This window comes from Sorex fumeus, unplaced genomic scaffold (genome assembly GCF_029834395.1).
Source record: "Sorex fumeus unplaced genomic scaffold, SorFum_2.1 ptg000063l, whole genome shotgun sequence".
NCBI classification, from domain to species: domain Eukaryota; kingdom Metazoa; phylum Chordata; class Mammalia; order Eulipotyphla; family Soricidae; genus Sorex; species Sorex fumeus.
Window position 1 is genome coordinate 72024344 of NW_026606120.1, and position 25035 is coordinate 72049378.

General features: G+C 49.1%; 2 protein-coding genes across 8 annotated transcripts in view; one reads left to right on the top strand and one right to left on the bottom strand.

Annotated features, from left to right (window-relative positions):
* CBX1 (chromobox 1) overlaps positions 1-4786 on the top strand; it is a 28873-nt gene extending 24087 nt beyond the window's left edge. For both annotated transcript variants that reach the window (XM_056126673.1, XM_056126674.1), the window contains exons 4-5: positions 166-260; positions 3294-4786. In XM_056126673.1, coding sequence (XP_055982648.1) covers positions 166-260; positions 3294-3438 — 240 coding nt within the window. In that variant the 3' untranslated portion in view covers positions 3439-4786. The remainder of the gene's footprint in view (positions 1-165; positions 261-3293) is intronic.
* A 7233-nt stretch (positions 4787-12019) lies between these two features.
* On the bottom strand, positions 12020-24478 carry NFE2L1 (NFE2 like bZIP transcription factor 1). Of its 6 annotated transcripts, none has more exons than XM_056126658.1 (5): positions 24346-24478; positions 21870-22897; positions 16947-17129; positions 16132-16290; positions 12020-15100 (listed from the first exon to the last, which is right to left on the bottom strand). In XM_056126658.1, exons 2-5 carry the CDS (start codon positions 22377-22379, stop codon positions 13751-13753), a joined length of 2202 nt encoding a protein of 733 aa, XP_055982633.1. In that variant the 5' UTR covers positions 22380-22897; positions 24346-24478; the 3' UTR covers positions 12020-13750. The 6 variants fall into 6 exon arrangements, with proteins under 6 accessions (XP_055982633.1, XP_055982631.1, XP_055982632.1 ...); XM_056126656.1 differs by having other exon boundaries at positions 16947-17162; XM_056126657.1 differs by lacking the exon at positions 24346-24478 and adding an exon at positions 23938-24049 and having other exon boundaries at positions 16947-17162.
* Between the last annotated feature and the right edge of the window lie 557 nt (positions 24479-25035).

Genomic DNA, 25035 nt, shown 5'->3' on the forward strand with positions numbered 1-25035 from the left:
CCACACTAATGGTGGGCAGGGCTTAACTCTTAGCTTTGTAATCAAGGAAACATGCAGTGCCAGGGATCGACCCATATCAGCAGCTTGTAAGGCAAACACTATCCACTGTACTCTCTCTCCAGCCAATTCCTACTTTCTCCATGTCCTATCCATCTTGTTTTACAGTCAGAAAAGCCACGAGGTTTTGCCCGAGGCTTGGAGCCAGAGCGGATTATTGGAGCTACAGACTCCAGTGGAGAACTTATGTTCCTGATGAAATGGTGAGTATACCCATGGCTCTTTGTGGTGGTTTTTTTCTTCTCCCCATCTGTTCCATGCCAGAGGAAAAGAGTTCGACCTTCAAAACTCCGGTTGCCCAGTTGTGAAATCTTTAAGATGACATAGCCCTTCGATTAGTGACCCTCGGCCTGACTGCCAACCTGGATTCATGAGTTACAGGTAGGGGCCCTTAGGATTCTCAGATCTTTGCCCATTTTTATAGAAGGTAGGAGAAAATCTAGAGCAGAGCAGGTATAGGGAGGAATCACATTTCGCTTCCGTAAATGCAAGGGAAAATTAAGAAATGTGATACGAACTCTCCTCCCCTCTACCACCTCTTTTATAAAGATTGGGTTGGCCCCAGGACCAGAAATTCTATTAACTTCTTAGCAATAAGTAACTCCAGTAGTTCTTCCTTTGACTGTTAAATTAGATCCGTACCAATTTATGTAGATACTACAGAGTCCACTATCAGCCTTCAAGGGTCAGCAAGGGTCCCCTCCCCTTTACTGAGCACATAGCAAGCCTACATCCACCTTCCCTGTTGTAACTATAAAAGTGATAGTATTATTCTATGAAACAGCTTAGTGAAAGTAGTTTTGATAAATTTTTTATGGGAGGGATGGATTTGGGCCACATCTGGTGATGCTAAGGGATGATTCCTGGCTTTACCTCAGATTTCACTCCTCACGGGTTCAGGGGACCATAGGGAATTATGGGATGCTGGGGATAAAACCTGAGTCAACGTGTGAAAGTCAAGCATTCTACCCACTGTACTGTCACCCTGACTCTGTTTTAATAACCTTAAAAACGGTAATTTTATGGGCTAGAGCATATAGCACATAAGGTGTTGCCTTTGCATGTTGCCAACCCAGGTTCAATCCATAATACCATATATTTTTCCCTGAGCATTGAGCTAGTGGTAAGCCCTGAGCACAGCTGAGTATGGCCCAACCTTCCCTCCTCCTCTCACCCCCCGCCCACACTCACACAAAAATACTTCAAAATTTTTTTTAGAAAATCCGCTACAACTTCCCTATTCTATCCAGAAGAAAAAATTTCCTCTCTTGTTTATGCTGTTTTTCCACAAAGTGATTCTCATTATTACCCTTAACATATACTTAAGTTTGGAGGATGGAGAGGTAATTCAGTGGTAGAGCAAATACCTTGGATTTGTGAGGGCTAGGAAGATAGCTTAGAGGGCTAATTCACAAGCTTTGCATGCTGGAGTCCTAGGTTTGGCCCTGGCATTGCAAGGTTCTCTGGATAACACCAGAAGCGAACTCCAGGCACCACCAGTTGTGGCCCCAAAATAAATAATAAAAACATATATTTGGTATAAATTATTCTTACCCGTTGCTAGTCAAGACAGCATTTTAGAGGCTTTGTGTTTCTGTCAATCCAGAACTTTCCCATAAACTTTTCTTAGATCTTTTTTGTTTAGGGTTAACACAGATGGGCAAAGTAATTCTCGATGAAACTCAGATATTGTAAAACTATTATGGAGATAGTACCATAATTGGAGCTGAGGCTTACACTCCTTCAGTCCACTGTTTCACTCTGCTATATGTAAAGATTATAGTGAAATTTGATTCTACAAGTTACAACTGAGTGTTGATTATAAAAAGCAAGTTCATTTTTATTTTGGTTTTGGGCCCACACCTGGTGGACTTAAAGGACCATAATGGGATACCAGGGGTCAAATCTGGGTTGGCCACATGCAAGACAAGTGGTCTACCTGCTGTACTATTGCTCCATCCCTAACAAGTTTATTTTAAAGTGATTTTCCTGGACATTAGAATTCATTTCTAAAAATGGCAGATATTTCTATTAAGTGAAATGGCTCACAAGATGGGAAGCAGCCTTCTTCATGTTTCCATGCTGCTAAACTCCCTTTAACTTCCAGTCATTTGTTCATTGTTGAAGAAACCATATCAGCTTATTCATTCACCTCTGATTCACTGTGGTTGTGTGACTTTGGTTTATCTACTACTGGATTCTGGAAGTTTTGGCGAAGTGTCTAAGATCCCATCCTTTACTTGCTGCTTGCCCTATTCTATACCATTCCCAGTAATGGCCCTGGGAGTTGTGGCATATCTGTGTGAGTATGGTATTTGATGTTAGTATAATTGTGAACCTACAAGAAATTATTCACCTGCATTGACTCTGGCCAGTTTTAAATTAAGTCATTATCAGTGTATGGGGCCTATGAGTAGGTAGGCCCTTGCCTTGCACACAACTTCTTGGGTTAGACCCTGATATACCGCTGGGTGTGGCCAAAAAACAACCCTCCCACCACCTCATATCTTAGCAGTGTGGATTATTTTATTTATTTGTTTTGGTTTTGGGTCCACAGTCAGCAGTGCTCAGAATTTATTCCTCGCTGCCCAGGGTCACTCCTGGTGGTGCTGGGGATCAGACCAGGGTAAACTACATATAAGACAAACACCTTAACCCCTGTATTCTCTGGAATATTTTGGTGGGGGAGGGAAGCAGGGGTTTCAAACCTGACAGTGCTCAGGGGTTACTCCTGACTATGCACCAAGTAATCACTCCTGGCAGGCTCAGGACCATATGAAATGATGGGGATTGAACTTCAATCAGCTGTGTGCAATGCAAGCACCCTGCCCTCTGTACTATCTCTCAATCCCCTCTTTGGATTCTTTATCCAGTGGGATATGGCTTTTAGAAGAGGAGGATGATACCTTGTCTTGAGAATCTAAAGAGTTGTGCATGGTTTTGAGATTTTTTTCCCCCTCTCTGGGGCTGAGGAGAAGGATCCTTATAAGTTCAGTTGTGATAGACTTAGGTCACTTAGCTTTTGACAAAAATATTCAGAGGGAATTTTTAACAGGAGAAGAGATTCCCAGGTTGTCAGCCTGTAGTTACAGCTGCCTATAAAGGCTCCTTGGGCCATGGAATCACCCTTTTCTGTTCTTCTGAAGGCAAGTTTTTTAAAGCCCTGTGCCTTTGGTGATCCAAGTTAGGAGATTTACCGACACCTGATCTCAAAGTCTCTCTGCTCTCTTCTGCAGGAAAAATTCGGATGAGGCTGACCTGGTCCCTGCCAAGGAAGCCAATGTCAAGTGTCCACAGGTTGTCATATCCTTCTATGAGGAAAGGCTGACATGGCATTCCTACCCTTCGGAGGATGATGACAAAAAAGATGACAAGAATTAACTCTCCTGAGTACCAGCCCCTGTCACACCTGACTGTGGGTTTTAAGTGGGGAGGGAAGGAGTTCTACTTGTCTTGACACCATAGAGGTGGCTTGAGAAGATGTCCTTTGAAGAGCCAGTATAGTTTGTGCCCTACAGCAGCCCAAGTGCTTTAAAGCCGTTCCATGCTGTATAGTTTGCACACCCACCCCAGTGGAGGGGAAGGAGGTAAGTGTTTGAAGGCAATCCATTCTGCATTTGGCTTAGAAAAGCAAGTGGCCTTCTATGAAGGACAAAAAGTGCAGAATGCGGGTGTGGGAGAGCAAAAAGCCACTGTAGATCTTCAAAGAGCATCTCCACAACCCACAGCCTTCTTCCCAATAGTGTTAACTCTGCATTTTCACAGCGTAGCATGTGTGTAGTTTTGGCTATTACTGGTGTATTATTTGGGGGGGGAGGGGGGGAGGGGAGGAAAGGAGATGGGTAGGATCATTTTTTTTTAAATTGGGGCCTGATTGGGGAAATGGTGAAACATTGGAAAGAACAAACAACTAATGATGATTTGGTGTATGTCCAGAATATTTTATCTTTGAAAAAAAATGTCATTCGCAACATAAATGAGGACTATTAGAGACTGTTTAAAAGCTGTGAATGCCTGAAACTTAGCAGCCAAGGTGTTCTCTACCTGAGCTAATGCTGTTCCCAGCAAAGGACTAAGCCAGTTATTAACTTACCAAAGCTGCCATTCTGGGTGGGCACTGATTAGGAAAGGGTGGATCTTCCATTGGATTGTACTCACAGATAGATCATTCTGTCTTAGAGGTGCTAATTCTTCAAATTGACAAGAAAACAACTTTTTCAGTTATGAAATTATAACTGTCAGCTTGACCATCCAAGCCTGAGGGATTTGAGGAAGGGAAGAAGGGTATAGGAGGTGGGAGAGTAGGGAAAGACAAGGGTCCATGCTCTTAGGGTGGAAAACTCTTGGAGCCTCACATTTTGAATTCTGTAAACTCTTGGTACAGGGTTCTTTCACTGACAGCACAAATTTCACTGAGTCACTTCAAGAGTTAAACAATTTCAAAAGCCCTGATCTCAGGAGAAGATTAAACTTTCATACTGGGGCAGTGTTTCACTTTAAACACAAAAAAATACAAATTTTTTTAATCCTAAGAATTATCTGAAACCCAAAATGCTGTCTTGAATCATGATATCCATCAGTTCTTGACATCGTCTAGACCTGCATCTAGAACTCCATTGTAAAATCTTTTTAGGCATGTGTTAGGTTTCTGTGAAAATTGTTCAAATGTAAACTTCATACCATACTGTCAGTTTTTGTCTTAATAAAATTATAGATTTATAATCCTTGATTTCTGTTTTGATTAAGTCCTATTAGAAACCCTCTTATTACTTTATAGATTCAGATTGTTGGAAACAATTTTTATGTTGTTACCGTTTTGTTTCTTGAACACACAAGATATGAAAGTCTGATACCTGGCTAAATCTTTGATATTTACTAAATATTAATTTAGTAAAGTAACTGAACATTTATAGATTGTCACAGTCTATCTTCATATAGCTCAGAATGCACCATCAAACCAAGCAGCACCTAGAAACTGATGTTTGGAGATAATGTTTTATTTTAGGGTCACAGCAGACAGTTCTCAGGCTTACGCCTGGCTATGAAAGTTCAATGCACTGTATATGGTGCTACCAACTGCAAGCACTCTACCCAGCATACTATCCCTCTGGCCCTGCAGATAAATCTTTGAAGTGGATTTAAATCAGAGATCCGCAAACTTCTTTGGCCTATTGCCCCCATTTTAGAAATCACTCTGCATGGGCTAGAGATATACAGGACTTAACTTGCATGAGGCCACTTCAGTGTACCTGTCTCATTCTCTACTACATGTTGTCCCTTTGAACACCACGAGGGGTCACTTTTGAATACAGAACCAGAATAGCCCCTGAGCACCACTGGGTGTGGTCCAGCCCCTCCACCCCACTCTGCCGTTAATATCACTTAGTGCTTCCTTGGAAATTACCTTCTATAAGTGAACAAATCACCACACAATTGCACACATGGTTATTATTACCGCCTGGATCATTCTAACATTCCTCATGGGGTGTTATCGCTTGGGAAACGAGATTCTGACTCAGGCATTTTATAAATTATGTGACCTTAGCTAAAGTCAGCTTCTTCAAAATCATCAGGAATTGGCTGTTTACCAGATTGTTGTCATCCATTTTCCTTTTTTTTCCTGGTGTCAGGGTATACCTAGCAGTGCTCAGGGCTTACTTCTAACTCTGTGTTCATGGATCACTAATGCTGAGGCTCTAGGGACTATATGTAGTGCTGGGAACAAACTTCAAACTCAATTTGGCTGTGTACCCACTGTACACTTTTTTTGGGGGGAGGGGTGGGCCAGACATGTGCAGAAGTAGTGTTGGGCCACACCCAGTGATGCTCAGGAGTTATTCCTGGCAGTACTCAGGACCATATGGGATGCCGAGAATTGAACCTGGTCCTTGGCTGCTTGGAGGGCAAGCGCCCTACCTGCTGTACTCTTCTATCCACCCCCAACTGTACACATTTTAAAGCAATGCCTTACCCACTGTAGTATCTCACCCTGCTCTTCTTGTTTTGGCTGTTTTTTTGGCCTCACCCTGGAGGTGCTCAGGAGACCATATTTGATGTCTAGGATTTATACCAGAGCTATAGCCACAGCAGCTTGCATACAAGGCTACACCTCCTGCAGTATCTCTGTTCTCTTTGATTTGATTTTAACCTGCAGCCATTTGGTGTTATGTGTGATCCATACATAATTATAGTTTGTGGCACAAGGGATCTGCATTATAAAATACTTAACTTCCCTCAAAAAGGAAAGATGGTAAGAGAAAATTGCTTTGGCCAAATGAGCCCTGAAATCCAAATTTGACTCTCTGGAATGGTTTCAGATCCTGAATGTATGGAGCTAGGTTCTATTTGAGACTAAATCTCCCTCCCTCCCTCTCCCCGTCATCTTTGGGGACCACACCCAGTGGTGCTCAGGATTTACTTCTGGCTCTACGCTCAGGGATGACTCCAGGTGGGACTCGAGGGTCCATAAGGGATGCTGTAGATTGAACCTAGATCAGCTGTATGGAAGGCAAGTGTCCTACATGCTGTACTAATTGCTCTGGCCCCAGACTAAATCTTATCAGACTCACTGTTTGATATTAGTCTATCTTATGTACAAGTGGGTTATCCAACACATTTCTATTTAAAATTTACAGTTATTAATTCCAGTAAGTTCAGGTCCTAGAATTGGATTAAAACAGGAATACTACCAGGCTTTCAATTTGATAAAGGAAGAGGCTTACGTATCTCGGATGTAGTTCAGTTGTAGAGCTGCTTGCCTTGTACTTGTAGGGCTCTGGGTTCAATCTCTGACACCAACAACAAAGAAAGGCTCTGCCTTACCTTTGGTGGCAGTAGGAAGTCTTCGGGTGGAAGCATCTGGATTTTGATATGTGGTTAAGGAAGGTTTGATAAAGGAGCTTAAGAGTTCCAGACAGTTATCAATCTAATCTGTACAGCACCTCTGTTGGACAAGCATTGAGGTTTTCTTTCAAAAGTTGCTTTTCTATTTTTTTTTCCATTTTTTCATTAAAAATTACTTATCTTACATATATGGGTGACATTTAATTGATCTCCACCTTGGAAGCTCCCACTGGAAAAACAGCTGAATATTAAAAGCAAGTGAAAACTGAAAGAAAATCATTGACTTGGGATGAAAAGCTAGTTAGCTTCCTCTGTGTGGGCACCTAAAGAAGCTATTTTTGTTTTTTTAATTTTAACTTGGAACAGTGAGGTATAAGAATTGAGTCAAGGCTGAAATACTGTATGTGCTGACAAATGACACTTTTGTTTATATGAAATACTTAAAAATATTCACAATACAGGTCATCTGGTTCATGCCCCTGTCTATTCATTATATTACCAAAGTGGCTTTTCACCCCACATGATTCTAGTTGACTTAGATTCTAGTTGACTTTGACCTAGCCTGGCCTGTTTGTTGTTTGTATAGCCTTGGATCAGGCTGGACAAATTTGGAGCCTGGCCGTAGAATAAAGTTCCATCATTTTCAGTTACTACTTTAGTCTCATAATAGAGAAATTTAAGACAGCTCAGTTAACAGCACCAAATTCTTGATCCTTCACCATTCCCCCAGGTAAATTAGGCAGGACTTCTTGATTGAAGTTGCATCTAGAATTAAGAATATGTGTAGCCTGTTACCATTCTGCAATTTTTTGTTTGGTGGGGGGAGGTGCCACCACCAGCTGTGTTCAGGGTTGTCTCCTGGTTCCTGACTCTGAAGTTAGGATGAAAAAGATGAGCTTTACTACTTTAATTGGCACTATTATGTGCTTATTTAAAAAAAAAAAAAGATGAGTTTCAATCTGATATTTTTTTTTTTGCCTCAGTTGTTTTGTTTTGGGGTGCAGGAGTGACACCTGATAGTGCTTAAGGGACCGTATATGTTGCTAGAGTCAGCTGCACATAAGTGTCTTATCTCCTGGTTTTGAAAGCATACTTCTTTAGCAAGTTTCCATACTCATTCCTCTAAAATTTCTCAACTAATTCACAGAGATGTGAACTTTTAGAGAACTCCTAAACAAACCAGGTTTTTCATAGGTATACCGAGTTCCCTGCATGCTTTGTGTAGGAACGTAAAGATGAAGGGTAGGTAATAATTGCTGGTAAGGTGCTTACCTTGCATGCAGCCAACCTGGATTTGATTCCCAGCACCCTGTATAATCCCTGATTCCCACCAGAAGTGATCCCTGAGTACAGAGCCAAAAGTGAGTCCAGAGCCAGGAGTAACACTGACACCCCCCAAAATTAAAAAAGTGAGAAAGGGTCACAGTCCTAAGTATATAATAGACAAAATGGCAAATCGAAAGTCTGGATCCCTTGTATTTGCGAAGTGACTCAGTGATAGGAAGACAAACTCAAGAGAATATGAAAAGTGGGGGTGAGAAGAGATCTAGAGAATGCTGGAGGGATGCTTGTGTGTATCAACATCGTAGTTCTGAAACAATACTATTGTGAAATCACGTTCCCTACATTTAGACAAACATGATAAGCATCTAAGTTTTACTAGCAAATAGTTGTTTTTTATACTTGGGTTTGGAAATGACATCCAGAGAAGTAAACACTAGACACCAGAACCTGTTTGGTGGATACCTTCAATAAGGAAGCTAACCTCTTGCTGTCCCTCTAAACTGTGTAGGGCCTTAAAACTACATACTTAGGGGATGGGGTGATAATACAGTGGGTAGGGCACTTGCCTTGTATGTGGCCAACAGATGTTCGATTCCTAGCACCCCAGATGGTTCCCTGAGCCCCATCAAGAGTAACCCCTGGACACAGAGCCGGAAGGCCTGAGCACAGCCAGGTATAGCTCAAAAAAAAAAAAACAAACACATATTCAGTTGGTGCTTTTATCAATTTTGGGTTTTGCACCATACCTGGAAATGCTCAGGTCACTCCTGGCAGAGCTCACGGGAGCAACCATATGGTGCTGGGGCTCAACCCCAGGTCGGCCATGCCCATTACACATTTCCAGCTCTACTGTCTCTAGCCCCTAGTCAGAGCTTTTACAGATGTTGCTCTAGGTCAATACCCACAGGCGTGAGGGTTGTTTTTTTTTAATGCAAGGCATTTGTTCCAGTTATTTGCCAAACAATACTGAAGAACAACACAGTTGGTGTATATAAGGGATTTTAAAAGCTGAGCTGAGGGCAATCAAAGCTGGGTTCCCTAAAAAACTTCCCAGTTCACTGGCTGTTCCACTAGTTACCACTCAGTTTTTTACTAGTCAGAGCTGGGTGTCAACAGACATAGAGGTCTCACTTGAAACTTCCTAGATCACTATTAGCCCCCCATTCTGGTTTTGTGGATAACTGAAAAAGGCCTGGCTGCACTGATGAGATCCCTCCAGAGCAGAGGTTGGAACAGGCAGAAGTTAGAACAGTGACCAAGATGTATGGAAAATTGGTTCGAATGAAAGCAAGAGTGGAAGTCACACCAGAGCAAGCCTTCCCACCTCAACCAAGCAGGTGTCCCTGAAGTTTAGGATTCAGGTAACCTAAGGTAACACTCATCTCTCAGCCCACTTTAGGACCTTGTCTTACTTTCCATTTTGGTTTTGGAGCCAGCAATACTCAGGGGTCGGGATCAAACCCAGGTCAGCCACACACAAGGCAAGTGCCCTACCTGTTGTATTATCTCTCTGGCCCCAACTTTCCAGTTAGGGGAGCAGCTCCTTCACAGGCTTTATTCGAATTCTATCTTCTTCCTGCCAGAAAAGCGTTGAAGCTGGAACACCCACTCCACCTGCCAGCAGCAAAAAGAGGTCAGTTTCCCAGCTGACCAACTTGGCCCAAAGCCCTAGCTAATCAGCATGATCCCAGACACTGGACATCTCTGCAGAAGGGATATGGGGGAAGGGGACAGCAAAATGCACTTTCTCAGACCAGGGTGGACAACACTAGTAAAAAGTAGAGAGCCCGGGGGCTGGAGCAACAGCACAGCGGGTAGAGCATTTGCCTTGCACGCAACCAACCAGGGTTCGATTCCCAGCATCCCATATGGTCCCCTGAGCACCGCCAGGGGTAATTCCTGAGTGCAGAGCCAGGAGTGACCCCTGTGCATTGCTGGGTGTGACCCCAAAAAGCAAAAAAAATAAAAAAGGTTGAGAGTCCTTTTTAGTCTTTAAATCTGTTTTAAGTTGCAAAGTATAGCTGGAGATAGTATAGCAGGCAGGGTGCTTTGTCATGCCTATGGCCAATCAGGTTCTATCCCCAGCACCACAAATGGTCCCATGAGCACCTCCAGGACTGATTCCTGAGCACATACATAGCCAGGAATAAGTCCTGAGCAACACCACATGTGGTCCAAATAAAAAGTTACAAAGGAAGACATAAGTCAGAACCTGATTGTACTAAACCAACAGATAAAACACATTTCTAAAAAGGTATTAAAAACACTAATGAGTTTTGTTCGTTTACTCATAGAATTTGTATTTTTATCAGCATGAATTATTGAAACTTTTTGAAAATTTGTATCATTTTTTTTCCCTAAAAGAACCTTGGTTATGTGGCCAGAGAGACAGTACAGAGATAAGGTACTTTCCTTACACAAGGCTGACCCTAGTTCCAGGCCTGCATAGGGGCCCTCTGCTGTCTGGCACAGGAGTAAATCTTTACTGAGCAGAACTAGGAATACGGTGTAGCCCAAAATACAAAGATCTTTGGTTTTTATCTAATTTATAGACATCAATCCCTAATGGAGGAAGAGCTCTTATTTGAAATAACCCATTACAACAAGGTAGAGCAAAAGCCACTGTAAACCGGAAAAATGAGACATCAATGTTATTCTCAGAATTCAGCTTTACCCATCAGAGATTTTAATGCCCGTAACCCAGACTAAGGGATTGGACTGGTCCAGGTCACACAATGATACCATTATGGAAAACCTAGCTTCTGGTCCCTAAATTGGTCTTGGGGAGCCAGCCAGGTGAGCTTTCATTCCTCTGGCATTTACTGGACACCTGCCCTGAGATCAGCATGTCGCAGAACTTCTAGCATCCACCTACCGCAAAAACTTTTCACTGGCTGGGTAGTAAGGTAGGGCTCCACTCACCTCATCTGAGGGGGCTTCCAGCACAGCAAAACAAAGGCTCTAGCTTCTTGCTGCACTCTGACCCTGCAGCGACACTACGATGAGTGCAGGGCACATGCTGGTCCCATTGCTATCTCAGGTTTTCACCACTAGGAGTGGGGAATGTAGTCACCATTGCTATGACTACATTTTTTTTTCTTTTTGGGTCACACCTGGCGATGTACAGGGGTTACTCCTGAGGGTGCTCAGGGGACCATATGGGAATCAAATACCCTACCTGCTGTGCTATCACTCCAGCCCTATGACTACATTCTAATGCTCTGTATCCTTATGGAAGGCAGGGCCACCAGCAAGAAAACAGCTATGCGAGACTTAAAATGCAGTTTGAGGAGCCTGAGAACTCAGCAGGCTGAGCACAAGCTTTGCATGCAGGAGGCCAGGATCAAATGCAAAATGTCACACACATACCTTCATCCTGAGCACCACCGGGTGTGACCAAAACATAAGACAACCTCGGTCTCCTGAAAACCTCCAAGTGTGGCCAAAAAAAAGGAAACCACTCTGGTAAGATTTCCAGATACCCTAGATCATCTCCTGAGCAGAGAGCCAGAGGCAAGCCCTGAGCAAGCCCTGTGTGTAGTCCAAAAAAACAAAACATGCAACTTGTCCCAGGTACCTTCACCTGGCGACTCCTGACAAAGGGAAAACCTATTATTTGAAGAGATTCATCCAGCAAACCCTGCAAAGAGGTTTCAAATACCTACTTAGAAGGTTGACATTGTTTAAGCCTGTTTCCCACTTTCAACATCTTCTCACCTTCACCTTCCCATATAAGCTCTGCCTTATCCACACAGCGGCCCTTCCCCTTTAAGGCTTGCTTCCTCCATTCTACTTAAAATCTAAGTAAGGAAAAATTGCACTTGAGAATGGATCGTCCATTTTATTTTATTTTATTTGTCATGTGCTCACAGCATCTCTTTTTTCTCCTCTCCCTGGCAGGTCACAGAGATAAATTAAAAATAAAATCTATGAGGAAAATAATTTATAAAAGCACTTCACAGGCTCATGCCTTCTATCCCTACTGCTGTTAGAATGTCCTCCCCCCCAAGGAAGTGTGTGGGGGGGGAGAAGCAGTGCTCCCCCTCCAGCTCACTCCCGCTAGTCTGGGACAGACTACTCCTGAGCCGGGTGAGGTGGTGGCAGCAGTGGCAGTTAAAAATAAAGACTGCAGTCCTGGAACCTTCTGGCTACCTTGGCACTCCCCTCTGTCTCCCCCAGGCAGTTCTCCAGGAGCCCTGGCTAAGCTGGGGCTGAGAGCCTGGGGGGTGGGGCGCTCTCAGTCCCTCTTACATACATGCACTTCTCATTCTCCTACGAAGAAACCCAAAAAAGAAAGCAGACAGAGACCTCAGGACAGAGGAGGAAATCCCAAGTGTTCACACAGTTACACGGAGTCTTTATGGCAAAGAGAACATTTAGCAGCTTTGAATATTGGGGTATCTCCTTTTACTCAACACAAGCATTCTATACCCTATAAGTGAAACAGGGCTCAAGCCCTAAAAAAATCAAAGCGCAAGAAACTCTAAGAGGACTAGTTTTTTTGTTGCTGGGTTTTGTAGTTTTGTGTTTCCAGTGACAAGCCCAGTTGTTGGTAGGGGGGCCTGCGGGGTCTCTCCCCAGTGTTGTGCTGAATACTGCCTGGCTTCTCCCTCTCACTTCCCTGCCCTACAGCAGCCCCCAGAAGAGGAAGGCCATAGGGCCCAGCACTGGGGGCACTGCCAGCTCCAGTGGGCGCGGTGAGGGCCGGGGAAGGGAGGCCTGGATGGGCAGCAGAGAACAGCGTTTGCATGCAGGCTCTGATGGAGACCTGGGAGCCTCAGCTCAGGGACATGGGTGCAGAGGGAGATGGAGGCAGGGCAGCTGGGTGACATGCTCGTGGGGCTGTGGCAACACAGGGCTGCATGACCCTTTCCTGTCCACCCGACCCTTTGACGCCCACCCTCCAGCCAGCATTGGGTTCCAGGGGCTCTCCTCTGATGGCAACATTAAGTACAGAAGAGCTAAGAGCTCCTTCCATGGGTACCAAAGTGCAGGGAACAGAAAGTGTCACAAAACCTTGCCCAATCCCACCTATCCTTGTCTGAATACCAACCCTCACCAGGGTGGGGAAGTGGGGTTTACTCACTCGGATGATCTAGTCCCACCTTAAAACCTGCCGCCTGGAATCCTGGCCAAAGACAATCTTAATCTACCCTTCGATTTCTTCCCGCTTTGATTTTTTTGGGTTTTTTTTTCTTCCTTACTTCGTTCATTCCTATGTCCATCCATGCAGGAAGGAGCCTTTCTACTTTCCTCTCCTCTCATAAGACCCATCTTTCTCCTCTGCTGGCCTCCAGCAATGCCAGTACCACCCCTTCCCTAGAAGGAAAGGGGGAGGGGGAGGACCCTGTCCACCCAGCCTGGCCATTCTCACCACCCCTAATGGGGGAAGCTGAGCCAGACAGCGCCTGCGCCTGCCTCTTCCTCTCCACTGACCCGCAGTCATCCCCTCTGAGAAGATCTATTGGATAAGAAGGCATTAAAGTCCCCGCTGTAGGTCCAGGTCCAGGCCCAGCCCTTCTCCAGTTTCCATCTTGGTGAGCGTCAACCCCCCTTCCTCCTGGGCTCACTTTCTCCTGTCCTTTGGCTTCCTCTCCTGCCGCCGGGCCTGCTGGTCAGCCAGGGTGCGGGGAATGAGGAGGACGCTGCCATCCCCGGCGTACTGGAGTGCATACTGACTGGGTGAGTAGGGACGCCCGTTCTCATCCCGCAGCCGCCCAAACACCTCTTGGTAGAGACTCTGGACCTTCTGCTTCATCTGCCGTAGGGACCGGAGAAACTCCACCTTCTCCCGCAGCAGCCGGGCTTTATCACGCTGCAGATCCTCCACATCCCGCTCCAGGTTCAGAATGGTGTCCAGCTTGCGCTTGCGGCAATTCTGTGCTGCCATCTTATTCTTCCCCCGGCGCCGGATGTCACGGATGAGGCTGAGCTGGGCTTCACTCAGCTGGTATTTGGACAGCAGCTCATTAAACTCCTCCACAGGCAGGTTGATGATTTTGTCATTGGTGAAAGGAATCTTCATGGCTCGGGCTCGATGCTCATCCCGGCTCATCTGCTTGTCCAGAAAGTCAGCCTGCTTCTCCTTGCTGCCTTTCTTGAGCGTGCTGGGTGGTGGCAGGTCGGCAGAATCAAGGGCACTGGGCGCCATGTTGTACGTGTGGTTGTGGCCCACATGCTCCAGGTAGGGCAGGCAGGAGAGCTGGGACGGATCCTGGTAGCTCATGCGGCAGAACTTAGAATACTCGGGCTGGTAGCCTACAGCGCCCTCAGCCTCTTCCAGATCCAAGGTCTCAGAGTCAGAACTATAGCCAACAGCACCTTCCTCAGAAAAGGAGGAAGAGGCTGAGGAAGAAGTAGAAGAGGAGGAAGAGGAGGAGGAGGAAGAGGAGGAGGAAGAGCTGCCCTCAGAGCTGCTCAGAGAGGAAGGACTATGGCTGGAGTCCAAGGAGAGGCCTGAGTCAGAATCAAACTCCTCTTCAAGCTGCGAGGCCTGCACGGGATTAAAGCCTTCTTCAATGGCTAGGTCCATCAGGCTGATCTCATCCAGCATGGCTTCATCTAACAGACCCCCCAGGGGGTCAGGCAGCTCAGGGCCTGCTGTGTCATTGGCTGTGCCGTTGAGCTGGGGCGGAAAGAAGAGCCCCGCCAGGTTGGTGGAGCCAAATGTAGAGTTGAGGCTGGTGGAATTGCTGGGGACCAGCGGAAGAAGTGTGGAGCTGCTGGCCACAGGCAGGCTCTCCACCTCAGGGCTAAAGAGTGAGAAGTCCTGGCTGCAGCCCCCCAGGGATGCCTGATGCAGGCTGACATTCTGATTGATGGGAGTGTTGGGGGCAAGGCTGTAGTTGGTGCTCAGTGGGTCTGCAGGAGGGGCACTGTACAGGATCTCACTTGTGGATGTATTCACCTCCATGGCCTGTGAGGGGAGAAGAGCATCACCATTCACTTGGAGCAGACTCCCACAGCAGCTGGGGCGGGGGCTCACACCAGCGCATAGAGGACACTGATATATGCCAAGTGCTAAAACCAGAGCACACAGCATTAGCGTCTGACCCTGTCTGATGCATCAGATCAGGCACTGATGGGCTCCTTCCAACGGACTCCACCCCAGAGCAGGACTGGCCATGTTAGGCCAGACTCCGGTATCACGGAGGGAGAGAAGGAAAACACCTAATGCTATCTCTCCAGCACAGTAGCAGCACAGGAAAAGCACACCAGGCCACCCTGCTATGTCAGCGGGCACATTAGTCAACCTCAATTACCTGAGTGTTAAAATAACGGGGCCCAGAGATATAGTACAGGGGTTAAGGTGCTTCTCTTGCACCTGGCCAACCAGAGTTAGATCCTTGGCACTGCATATGGCCATGACCAGGAGTGATCTTGGTCACAGAGCCAAGAATAAATCCTGAGCGCACACACACACACAAAAAAAATTTAAATAAAATAACAAAGAGGCTAAGCCAGAGAGGCACCTCAACAAGCTTAGCACGCAGGCCTAGCTGAATCCTCTGGTTCCAACATACGGTTCTCAAAGTACTGCCTCGGCAACCTCAAAGCAGAGCCAAGAACAGCCCCTTGACATCATGAATGACCAACCCCTCACCACCAAATAATATAACATAGGGCAAAGAGAGACGATGACAACTATAGCTATAAAGCACTGCAGGAACGGCCCTTTTATTAATGCTAACCCTTGGAAGGATCTGGCCGAGTATCTGTCTGAAGGAAAGACGATGCAGCCAAAGTAGCAGGCCAGCTGGATTTAGCCCACATCCCACCCAACCACTCTCTACATCACTACCATGTTGCCCAAGGAGACACCTCGGTAGGTTACCTCTCAAGGTTCCCACCTTCCTACATGGACCAGACAAACAGGGATTCTTTCTCTTTCAGATCTAGAGGAGCAATGGCTAGTCAAGCCACAAAGCCCCATTCAGACCATCCTACCTGCATTTCCATGATGGACATAAGATCTTGCCACTGCTGTTCCAAATCAAATGGCGACTCTGTCCCCGTCAGGAGAGGAGACAAGAGGTTGTTCTGAAGACCCGGGGGCTCACTCTCACGAGGCACTGCTTCTGTTATGCTGGAAATGTCTGCTGGAAACTAGGGTAAAAACAGAAAATAAGCTTTAACAAAGAAGAAAATGCCACCAGCTTTACGCCCAGAGACTATCGCAGGATGTTCTGTTCCTTCCTTCCTCTAAATTCACCCCTGGTAGCCAGGTTACAAGACCAGCAGCAAGAACAGGCCCCATCCACTGGCAAAGTGGGCTCTTTCTGGCGTCCTGCTCACCTCAGCATTCTCCCCAGAGGGGCAGGTAGCCTCCAGCAGCCAAAGGCACTCTTCCAGGCACAGGGCTATCTGGTGCTCCCTATCAGCACTTGTGATTACAGCTACTGTAAGTCTGACTGACCAGGGCCCTGAGTGTTACGGGCTGGAGTCTCTCTACGGGCAGCTGAAGCAGGACCTGCTTGCCTGCAGACCTGCCCTCTCCCTCTATTCCTGGGTTAACAGCCAGCCCTGTGACCAATTTTAGGGGTGAACACCAAGAAAGTGAAAGCTTCCCAACATAAGCAGGCAGTCTCTAGATATTTTACCTCCTTTATGCGGATTCCTAGCTCCTTTTCTTCTGCTGTTTCTCTACTTCCCCTTCCTCAGCCCACCCAGCCCCCTATCCAGATGAGTAAGATTTACTCCAAAAGACACAATCTGCCTTCTTTCTCTAAGGAGAAGTTTCTGGAAACAAGAAGTAGTAGTACCTGTGCAGGGAAGCTCTCCCCGGTTTCTCCATCCACTAGCAGGTTTCGTGCCAGAGCTTCTGCACCCTCTCCTGGCCAGGTGTCCTCCTGCTCTGTGCCATCTCGCAACTCCTTATCCACATCCTGCTCCTTCTGGCGGTGACTATAATCAAAAATCTCACGCCCAGCTCCTAAATCAATATCCTGTCGCCAAAGGATGTCAATCAGATCTATATCCTGAAAGACAGATTATTAACTTTAGCTCTTGGTCTTGGGGCCCATCCTGTCCAATTCCTCAGAGGGTCCTGTAATCTTAAGGACCACCCAGCCCTACACCTAAGCTTTTTTCCATCCATATGCCAATAAGAGTCTCCCTAGAAAAGGAGCTAGAAAGAAAACACTAATGCGACTATCACTTAACAAATCCATGGGTTGGGGCTCTGGACCAGGGTTACCAAGCCAAAATGCCAAGCCACCCTTACCCCTTCAGAAGGGGGCAGGGAAAGCAGAAGACACTTTCATTTCGGTAATGGGATTCCCTAACTTGCTTTGGAGAAGGCTGGATATGGCAAGCAAGGGCGAACTGCCATGCAGAATTGCTCTGAGGTGGCCAGGCTTGCATCAGCCTTTGGTGCCATTCATTTGCATAAAGGGGTGGGCTGGGCTGGAGAGGAAAATCCCTGCATTTGCAACCACCTGATGCAACCAATGACAACCACCAGAACAGCGGTCTTCAGCCCTTCCCAGTCATTCCCCAACTGCCGCTGATGGCAGGAGTAAGGGCTGAACACCCACAACTCTTAAAAACCCAGGCTCACCTCCTGATCCATGCCTGCCAGAATCCCCACTCTCAGCTGATCCTAGTAAGCTGCCCTGATCCCAGGAGAGCCTCAGGCAGTCAGATGATTCTCAGCCGGCACCCCACCCTTGCCAAGGCCAGCCCAACCGTGTCCCCTCACACGCGTGCTCTCACTGCTTTCCCTACCACACCCCAGGGCTCACTAACTCCCATCAGTCAACCCACTCAAAGACAGAGCCCCTGACACAGCTCACAAATGTCGCCCCTGGCACCAAAATGCCTTTTTTTGCATTCCCTCCCTCTCTACTCTGGTGGTCTGACCAGTTCCCATACCAACTGTCGCCACCACCCCTGCCACCAACATTGAACCCAGTAAGTAAGACCCCTCCCAGCTTGCTACACACACTGTTCCCCATGGAAAAGTCCTATCTACTGCCTTCCCTTTGGGGGTTAAAAAGCAGGCACTTTTCGGAAAGCAGTCTCCTTGGATTATCCCCACCCCACTCGCCCTTACCAGGGCTCCCTTTCCCACCACAGCCACCCCGGTCCTAAGACCTCCCGGGGGTACCTCTCCCGTTAGTCTCCCCAGACACCCACCTGAACAGAAGCCCTGGACCCAGCAGAGGGGGGCTGGGCCACCCGGTGACCAGCCAGCAAAGAGTTAAGGGGCCGGCTCCCTTTGGCTGGGCCCCCACCACTGTGAGAGCTGCGGTCCAGGCGGGTCATGGTCTGTGAGAAGAGCCCCAGGGCAGCCGGTGCCGGGAAGCCGGACAGGGGGCTGCAAGGAGCTCTTGGCTTGCAGGGAGCACACCAGGCTGGAAGGGTGGCCCCTTGCTAGCTCTGGGGGCCCTAGGAGGGTGCCCCGCCCGTACTGCTGCCTGGGCGGCCCAGCCCAGCCCCCTTTCTCCATCCTTGAGCAGCCCCCTCCCACCTCACAACCCCAGTTCCACTCAGGCACCCGGCAGCCCCCACCCTGAGCTCACCGCAGAGGCTGCAGTGAGATGGGACTCCCACCCCATGCTCCGTGCTCAACCTGCAAAGGAAAGCAAGCTCCCTCCTGGCCTATCCTCCCGCTCCTCCCTTTCTCCCCCTCCCCACGCCCCCCAAACTTGTTACCTAGGCTGCAGCGGGGAGCCAATCCCCTCCCCCTCCCACCCCGCAGGTCACTGCTGAGGCTGCAGAGAGCCAATCCCCTCCCCCAGGTCAGCAGCTGGGCTGCGGAAAGAGCCAATCCCCACCCACTGTCGTTACCTAGGCTGCAATGAGAGCCAATCTCCTCCCCCAAGTCTCCGCTGGAGATGCGGAAGGAGCCAATCCCCTCCCACCGCCTGTTACCTAGCTGCAGCCGGGAGCCAATCTCTGCACCAGGGCAGCTGGAGAAGCTGCCGCAAGGAACGGCCCATCCCTGGGCCGCCTCCGTCTCCTCAAGGAGACGCACCCAGGGGCGGGCGGCCCCACCCAACCCAGTCAGCCAGTCGGGGTGGCGCAGTGAAGAGAGCCCTGGGGGAAGGGGTGCCACTCTGCCTCCTGTCGCATCCTGCTTTCCCAGCCCACTCAGGGGCTGGCCAGACACTCTGCAGCTTCTCCGGGAATCTAAGTTCTTCTCTGGAAGTGGAAGTTTTCCTGATCCTCATGAGGATACGGAAAGCCTTCCTCAAACCCAAGGATCACAAGCCAAGCAGAACAGAACCCCAGTGGTAGTACATTGTGAACCAGAGCTTGGTACCCTACAAAAGCCAGACCAAGAGGCAGAAGAAAACCATTTGCACAGACTCAGTGAAATCAGGCACAAGCCAGGCCTACCGCAGGGAAGAGAAGGGAGACCCGAAGGCCAGCACTGAAGCAGACAGGCACTCTGCAGACGCGACCACGAACAAGTACCCCACCCCTTGGCCACAAACCAGACCATCCCAATCCTTCTAGACTTTCTGCTTGACCCTTGAACCACATCTCAAAGCAGGAAAGAAGCCTCAGCTGGAATCAGCACCCCCATTTCAACTCCCTTTTCGCTGCCGCTCCCCTTGAACCTAAGGTCAAGTCAGGACCTGTGTGTTCTCCTTGGTCCTCTCTGCTCGCCTAGAAAGAACCGCCTAGAAAGAACTGTTCATAGGCCACCCCCCTGCTCTGGGCAGAGTGCCATCCTCGAGGGGAATCCTATCCCTAACAAGAGCTTGGGCTATGGCTGTCCATTGAACAGGCCTGGCAGCAGGGGAGCGCTGCCACCCCAGGGATAATATCAGCTCCAGCAGTGCCTGTCACATGCTCTGGACCTGGGTATTTTTATCCCTGAGTTGCTGAGGAAATGTTCTAGACACACATTAATCTTTCCTCCCTCCACATTCGGCCTAGGCCCCTAATGCTGACCCACCCACAGCCCCCACAGGGACAGTGAGAGCGTGGGGTCAGGGAACACACCCCCCCCCCCACTTGAAGGCTAAGAAACGAAGGAGGATAAGGCCAAAATCCATCTCTTTCTTGCCCAACCTTCTAATTATATCCCAAACTTCACCTCCTAATCCATCCCACCTTGGGGAGAACTCCCGGCAGGAAAGGAATGAAGCTGCCTGTATAGGGTTCCCAGGGGAAAACCCAATTACACTCAGCCCTTGGGGAGCTCCCAGTGGGGCTCAGGATGGGAGTGGAGGCTGGGATAGTGGCATTAATCTTCAGGCCACAGTGCCATGAGCACCTACTTGAAAGGAAAGGACAGAGGAGGCTGAAGAGTGGTAAGGAAGCTAAAAAAAAACACTGAAAGTTAAGGAATGCTTGCCTTAATTAAAGTTAAGACAGATAATTCTCGTCTCTCAAACTATGAGCATATAAAGCTACTGCTAGTACTGTTGCTTCTTATCTTTTGGGGGGGTTGTCCTGTACTTTATGGATGTTCAGCAGCATTCCTGGTGTCTCCCCACTAGCATGAGAGCACACGCACAAACACACTGCCACATGACCCGCAGAAAACAGATGCACAATCGTCTTCACTTGATAACTGCTGTTTAAGAGAAAGTCACATAAGCTCACAGTCACTTATGTTTGGAAAATTAAGATACAGAATGAACCAAATGCAGGAAGGGAAACAAAACCCAGTCTGACTAGTGAGTAGTCAAATTCTAGACAAACAATAGTCCTACCTTCCCCCACACCCAGCCTGGGCCCCAATGCTCACCCACCCACAGCCCCCACAGGGATAGTGAGGGCATGGGGTCAGGGAACACTAGTGGCATCTAGAAAACTTTTCACATACCTTCTTATCGCCCTCCCCAAACCCTTCTCCCTGACTCAGCTTTGGAAAACCCAGTCGAGAGATCCAGTTGTCTCTTTCCCAAATGGGAAAAAGAGTTGAGTGGGCTTTTTCAAGCTCCTTAAGGCTGAGTGACATGCCAAGGCCGGAGAAATACAGATCTCAGAGCAGTCTTATATAGGTGGGCTGGGCGCAGCAGAAGTCATTCACGCTGTTAAAGGCAATCGAATCATTTTCCACCCGGAACTGTATGTCAACCACAGGTCAGGTGCCAACGACCTCTGACAGCTCAGAGCCAGCTGACTTCGGCCACACAATGCAGCTTTCCTGCTAGCTCCCAGCTCTCCTCCAAACACCCTGTAGTGGGCCTTGAGCAGAGAATGGGAGCCTCAGTCCTCTCCTGGCCAAGAATAACTATTTAAATCTACCCCTTGGCTCAGGCCCAAGAGAGCAGACTTATTAGGCCCTCATAACAACAACAGGCCGACCACAAAGGAGGAGAAGTCAGGATATGTATGTGTTTTGATGTAGGGAGAGCTACAAGGCAAGAGTCCACAAAGTATTTGTGTCTTAGCAACAGATACACACCGCATCAAAGCCCATCATAACATGATCCCTCCCCCATACCAGGAGTCATGTTGAAATCAAGCAGTAAACACACTGGCATGTTCGAGGAACCTCCCACTGCCCCGACAGTCCATTTAGAGGTGGGTCAATGGTTCAACACAATGAAATTCTCCCAACCCCAATCAGAGTCAGACAATTTAGCCCCATTTCTATCTATTAGCAATGCAACCCACCTCGAACTTCTCTGGTTCTTTAGAGATAGCGCAGCCCTTGAAGATCAGCCCACCATTCCCCAATCCCAGACCCCTCCCACCCACCCCTCCAGGTGCCCACTAACCTCTTTGGTTAAGTCTCCACTGACTGGAGGGGCTACAGCCCCCAAATCCTCCAAATCTTCACTGAATCCCTGCTCCGTTTCGCTTTCTCGCACCCCGTTGTCTGGGCCTGTCACATCCTGGAGGCCACTGGAACTTTCGAGGGCCAGGCCTGAGCTGGGCTGGCTGCCAGAGACAGACCCCTCCGGATCCCGATGGACCAGCCAGGCGTTCACCTCAGTGGTTGGCACCTGGAACCTGTCCAGGGCCCTCACCTGACTGAGGAGTCGCCGGGCAGTGAAGTAATTGTCCAGGTCTATGCTCTTGGGGTGGATACCATAGCCATCCAAGGTATTCCTCAGGTTGTGGAACTGAGTTTGAGTATAGGCAGAACTGGGCCCCAGGATGATCTCCCGGAGTGGGGGGAGCTGTGAGGTCAGGTAAGTATCCACGTCCACCCGCACCCCAATCAAACTCAGCAGAATGGTGAACTGGAGGAGTCCTTCCGTTAAGTATTTCTTCAGAGAAAGCATTGCTGAAGGACCAGAATGTTTATGCTTTTTGGTTTTTAAATCTTCCAAAAGACAAATCAAGGCCACTGCTCTGCTGCTCCAGCCAGCAAGTTACCCTCCTCAGTGCCAAACCCTGTACCCTACCCTGGCAGAACACAGGGGTTGAGCTCCCTGATGGCCTTGGAGGGAAAGCACACCCCGTGGAGCCAAGGCCACACTCCAGACCACATTCACTTTTCCCTTCTTGACACCTCACCTCTATAAGTACAACTCTTCCTAACCCAGTCCAGGCCCCGAGGGCCCACGTGACTTACTGTCTCCACAGTCCACATACAGTCACTTCCTCACTCACATCGGTTGTCTCTGTAGATTCCACTGAAGGCTGTTCTCAGGAACAGCTGATGATATTTTTTTTGTTTTGTTTTGTTTTCCTTTCTCCCTCCTAAGGTTTATGTTCTTTGGCTGGAGCTACAGGCCTTTTGTCTTGGGTCAGAGTGTCCCGCCTCCTCCACACTTACCAGGGGGGTTTCCCGAGAAACCTAAAATGGAATCACAAGAGCAACAAAGTAAGATTTCACCATTTTCTCACTATAAACATGGCAGAAGGCAGAATACATTTAAAACAACATTTTTAGGTAAGGAAAAGTAACTATGCTACCTCCCCCACCCAAAAAAAGCCCATCATTTAATTAATATATATATATGAGCTGACAGTCCTTACCAAAAAAATAAACAACTGACATTTGTAACTCCCTACAAGGTAGCTTATTTTAATTAAGACCATAATACCCAGGGCATCTGAAATATTTCCATGTTGTCTGATTTACCAACCCTCCCCCAGCCCATACACACACTACCCAGCTTCTATTTTTAGCGTGAGAAGTTCCTATCCCATCTTAAAGTAGCTGGTTTCCCATCTCTCAGGAGAAAACTGCCTTGTCCCCTTCCAGTTCTAGAAGGGAGGGACTGTTAATGGGTGAGAGTGTAAAAAGACCAGCGGAGAAGTTGGGTCACCCTTTCACTGCAAAGAATGCCTTTTGTTTTCCCAAGGTAGAACTCTCCGTATTTCCCTTTTCCTAACCAACGGCACACGGAAAGCGGGGAAGGATGATAGAGGGCTGGAGAATGGAGGGGGTTTGGGGGGTGGGGGGCGCGGGGCCGAAGAATCCTCTAGAATTTGCATAGGCAGGTTTTAGTTTCATTCATTTGACCTTCGGAGCCTAAGCAAAGCCGGAGAGGGCCAAATTTTCAACCGAGAGAGCCAGGTGGGGCGAGGGGAAATCTGCCTTGCTTTCAGTTTCGGGGCTCGCCTCTTCAGCGGCGTTCACCTCAAACGCCCGGCCTCGGTCCTCTCCTCGCGACTGCTGTCCCCCACCTACCCACTGGCCCCCGACGGGATACACGCACACGCACACATACTGAGCAAACGCCAGGGTGACCCCAGATTCCTCACACTAACCCTGCGTTCCCCGGCAACTCCATTACCAACACCTCCCAAGAGCTACCAAAGTTCGTGGAACCGGCCAAGGGCTCCGAGTGCTCCGGTAAGGCCAGAAGCCGCCCGCCCCGCCCCAGGTACCCGAGTCCGACTGGGACCAAGTCGCCATGCCCGCTCTCGGCGCCTCGGCTTCTAGCCTTCTGGGGCGACAGCGAACAAGTGCTACTTCCCCGGCCTCGACCCACCCTTGCGGCCAAACCCCACCCCGCCCTCCGTCCCCGTGGCCCCACCCCGCTCCCAAGCCCGGCCTAACACCACGCCTTCCCGGTGCCCTCAGCCCTCCCCGGTCCAACCCAGCCCCGAGCCGGCTTCCCGACGGCCGCGCAGCCCCTCCCTGCCAGCCGCAGGGCCCAGCCCCGACGCGAATCCCGCTCGGCCGCCCGCTCCCGCCTCCTGCCCCTCAGCTCCACCCCGCCACCCCTCACCCCACGGGCCTCGGCCCCGCAACGCGGCGCCCCTCCCCGTCACGGATAGGAATGTGCCTGATACCCGCGGCTGAGCTTGGCGTCCGCCGCTGCCGCCACAGCAGGCCCTCAGCCCGAGTCCCGGCCTTGCCGCCGCCACCGCCGGCCGGCCTAGAGCGCCCCAGCCTCCGCTTCCCTCCCCGCCCCCTCCTCCCACCTCCCTCGGAAGCCCGCCCCGCGCGGCCTCCCAGGAACACGTTCCTCCAATCAACGAGTCAGGACTGTCGTCGGCGCCGGACGTCGCCTTGACTGACGGCTGAGAGGACCCAATGGCTAACTACGTCTCCTCCTCCCTCTCCGGAGTTCCCGAGATTGACGTGACCTCTCGCCCAATGGCTGCGTGGCCCCGCCCCGCGGCCTGGGCCCACCAATAAGCGGAGGGACGGCTCTGTCGCCCAGCATTCTGGACCTCTCCGCCTTTCCGCGGCCGTTGGCGGTATTGCTGGTTGGGCGCGGAGCAGAGTATGGCCAGTGCTGTTTTCCGGCTGGAGAACAGAGGCATAAGGCAAGGGGTGGGACACGCTTTCGCCGTCGGAACGACGCATCTTTCCCCCGCATCAGGGTACCCAAGGTGACTTGCAAAAGTCCAGCAAGACCCTACGGGGCCGAGGCGCGACCCGGAGCATGTGTCTCATTTTATGGTGACGCTCGAGCTGCCATCTTGGATGCTGGTAGCGGAAACGAGTGTAGCAACTTCCGCCTCGTGCAGGTCTGG